Consider the following 4,124-nt stretch of genomic DNA (forward strand, 5'->3'; position numbering starts at 1 on the left):
TCTCTGGTTCTTTGGTTCTTTGGTTCTCTGGTTCTCTGGTTCTTTGGTTCTCTGGTTCTTTGGTTCTTTGGTTCTCTGGTTCTTTGATTCTCTGGTTCTTTGGTTCTCTGGTTCTTTGGTTTCAGAACCAGAACCAGAAACAGCTGATTGATCCCGGCGGAGATCAGTTCATTATGAAGTGATTCAGTTGAATTGAGTGCAGTGAGACAGAGAGCTGGTTCTGATATTCAGCGGTTCTGCTCCGGTTTACTGGAGCTTTGTGGAAGTTATAACAAAGATTATATATATAAAGAATGACCTATAGCTATTATATTTACCAAACAACAACAACATTCACTCAGTTTATGTGTTAGGAAGCAGAATGTTGTTTTTTCAATCCTCAAAAAGTGACAATAACTCAGTTTCAACCAGAATTAAAGTTTAGGCCTTTTGCAGAATACTGTAATAACTTTATCCACTGAAGATTAGTTATTAATATGAACCCATTTAACTGTTAACGTGACAGTGTGAAGGTCAATAGAACCATATTTTAATATAAATTTAATAGAACAACAGTGACAGAAAACAACCTGCTGCTTCTGTATAAAGTTCACACAGTTACAGAGTAACTGAGTACTTTTACTGAGCTCAGAATACTGTTATACTTTTACTTAAGTACGATTGTAATGGAGTATTTTATGTTAATGTACTTTTATTATCTGAGTTCTTCTTCTTCGGTGTTACATTGAGCCAAACTGTCTATAAGTTAAAGTTCCAATGAAAGAAATGATTTCCTGTTCAGTTTAATGTAAAATACCACAATCAAACTTTATAAAGAAACTCTGATATAAAGTTATAGAAAACGTTTCAATGAGCTGGAAGGGAAGTAGAATTTGGTATAAATCAAACATTTATTTGTATTTTTATTTCAATAATCAGATTATTTGCTCATTGAATTTTGTCTTTAAAAAGTCAGAAAATAGTAAGACAGGTTTGTTGTAACAGCTCAAAGTGTTCAGAATAAAACAATACATTCATTATAAAAGTAATGGAGTAACTGTTGCAGCTGTAGTACGGATAAGTTGTTAAAGTAAAATGAACAATGCCGTCGTACCAGGAACTGAGATCAGAACTTACATCCTGTAAATAACAACAAGGCGTAGAAATACTGATCATATAAACTTTATAGAACACCAAATACAACTTCAGCCTTGTTCCAGTGGAAAGTAGAGCTGGAGATGAGTTCATGTTAAACAGTTTTCTTATTAATGTTTCGATGCTAAAGTCTGTGTTTGTAACAGTGTGTGTTTGTTATGTGTTACAGGGCAGCACAGAGGGGTGGAGTCCAGTCCCACAGCCAGGTGGTGAGTCTGAATTAAAGTTGGCCATAACCTCTATCGTATTAATAATTTAATAATAAACAGAATAATTGTAAATATTACAGTAAAGTTAAAGGTTTAGTTTGATCATAATAAAAATAATTACATTTAATCATAAAATTACATAATCTGTTTTAAGAGTTTAAGAGTGAAATGTTTTTATGATTTAAATACTCATAAGAAGTTACATTCACTATGTTAATAATATTAATATTAACTTTCAACCTCTTTGATTTTCCCTGTTAGTAAAATATCAAATATCACATTTCAGTCAGTAATAAAGAATTCATTTAATAATAATAAAGTCACTTTTTAGATTTTTCTGTTGGATTTATTTCAGACACATGAACCTTTTAATAAAGACACATTATTACAGTGTTAGTTCTTTCAGTGAATAATAATAATGATAGTGTTTTAAAGTTAAGTAAAGTTACATTTACGCTGTAAATTCAGTAATAATGAAGTCATTGAACAGAAAGTTTATTTTATTAAAGATACTTATTCACCTGTTAGTAAAGACGCATGTTACCTTTAATTGAGTAATAAAAGTTATACATAATATGTATTATAATTCTATTATTATATGAAGTTTTAGTAATGTATTTATTGATAACTGTTATAAACATAAACAAATATAAACATGTATTTTATTTACAGTCCACAAACATCACAAACCGGAGATATTCTGTTTTAAACCTGTTTCAGTAACAATAAGTTCTCCTGTACGGTGTGTATATAAATAAATAACGTATTAAAATCATTTCTATTTTTACTTTAGTAACATTCAGTGTGTTTACAGCTGAATTCTGCTTCCATACAACCTGTTTATTAATGATGGCAATGTGTTTGTTTTGTCTGCAGCGGCACTTTAATGCTTCAGTTGGATGGTTTTCCTACTGGAGACGGTGTTAAGGTAAACAACAACAACAACAACAACAACAACAATAAACCTGCTGTGTATTTACTGCGTCTGACTTCCTGTCACCTTGTTTGACCTTGACGTATTATTAGCAGCATCACACAGGAGGTCCTTATATGGCTGTGCCTCCCGTTGCTATGACAACAGCTGTGATTTCTGCTGATCTGTGTGTGTGCGTGTGTGTGTGTGCAGGCTGATCGATCGGCTGGCAGACTGACTGGATCCATGATGGAACTACAGACGTTACAGGAGGCTCTGAAGGTGGAGATCCAGATCCATCAGGTAACGCTGAGGTTCCAGGAGTCCGTCTGCAGACACATCCTGTCATATAGGAACCAACTGTTGGACTGGAACTTCTGAAGGGGACAAAGAGGACTCTTAAAACCAGCGGGGGGGCTTTAATCATTAGTTTAACTCGCTAATATTAATAACTAATAACTGGATTCATTGTCCCACAGTGGCACTAAAGTCACACATCTGTCAGCAGAGGGTTAATAAGTTAGTTATTAGTTAGTTAGCTGGTAACTAATCACTGATATGCAGTCATTGGTAAAGTAATACAGTTACTCCTGAGAGAAGAGTCTGATGAGTGTCTGCTGATCCCATATCAGTCCCATATTTCTCCTTCTGTTAATAATCTGTTAATATTCCCTCTGTAACACAGAGCAGGAAATACACAGCACACAGCTTTAAGCATCATTTCTAAAAATCAGCCTCAGTCAGACACTGGAAGTGAAACAACGTCAGTAACTGCACTGCTGACAGTGTCGACCTGTGAGCTGCTCTCATTGGCTGCTCTTGGTTTCAACTCGTCTGTGTTTTAGGCTAAAATATCCCCGATACCCCGACCAGTGAGCGTGTCCACAATCAGACGGATACAAATATATTAGTTTAGCCTTTAAAGGGCAAATTCTATCGTTTTTATTAAAGAGTTTTTTACCCTAAATGTTCCTCTTTAATGTGGAATACTTTAAAAACACTATACAGTGCAGGATATATGTGTAAATAAGATATGTGGAGTTATTAAACACCACTATACAAACTCTAATGAAAAGATAAAGCTAATGAATTCAGAGGTTCTCCTTGGAGCCTCCTGGAGATAATGTGAGTCTGAGCACAGCAGAAAATCCGATTTATGATAAACGTCAGTAAAATTAGAGATTAAACAGGATTATGTGTCCACTAACTGCTCCGTGGGATAATACAATAATGAGCAGTTATTAAAGAACCAGTCCGCTCTAACAGGAAGTGAGTGTTTGTGTGACTTCCTGAACAAACTGTGAATAAAAGTGTTAATTATCACTCACACTGAAGAGCCTCATAAACGCTGACCTGTAATCAACCTGAGACTCATCTGATCTGTGAGTGAGTGAGTGAGTGAGTGCTGTCCTTTATTCTGGAGAATGGTGCATTAAAAAGAGCGGGAATTGATATTGATAATGATTTAGTTGCCAATACGTAAAAAAGGTTTAAAAATTCAGTCATATTAATCTTAAGAAACCCTGAGACAGAAATCCCTTAACAGCAACAGTCCACATAAAGAACAGATAATCAATAACAGGTAATCAATAACAGATAATCAATAACAGATAAACTCATTAATAGATAATCAATAACAGATAATCAATAATAGATATAACAGATAATAACAGGTAATAACAGATAAACTCATTAACAGATCATCAATAACAGATAATAACAGATGTGGGTGCAGTTCCTCGCTGTGTCCAGCAGGTGTCACTGACTGTCTGTTTTCTTCTGCAGAAACTGGTTGCCCAGATGAAGCAGGACCCTCAGGTAACAGCGGCTTCACGATTTATTAATTAATGTTCAATATCTCTGACGCC

General features: G+C 34.7%; 1 protein-coding gene across 1 annotated transcript in view; it reads left to right on the top strand.

The window, feature by feature from the left end:
• Positions 1-1,303: 1,303 nt before the first annotated feature.
• Positions 1,304-4,124, top strand: part of phf21ab (PHD finger protein 21Ab) — a gene marked incomplete at its 5' end in the record, with an annotated part of 32,874 nt that continues 30,053 nt past the window's right edge. Inside the window, 4 exon segments of the mRNA XM_035664678.1 lie at positions 1,304-1,343; positions 2,220-2,271; positions 2,470-2,559; positions 4,042-4,074. Of these exon segments, the coding sequence (XP_035520571.1) occupies positions 2,230-2,271; positions 2,470-2,559; positions 4,042-4,074 (165 nt within the window).

The sequence above is a fragment of the Morone saxatilis genome, unplaced genomic scaffold (genome assembly GCF_004916995.1).
Source record: "Morone saxatilis isolate NCDOM2014 unplaced genomic scaffold, NCSU_SB_2.0 Contig2, whole genome shotgun sequence".
NCBI lineage: Eukaryota > Metazoa > Chordata > Actinopteri > Moronidae > Morone > Morone saxatilis.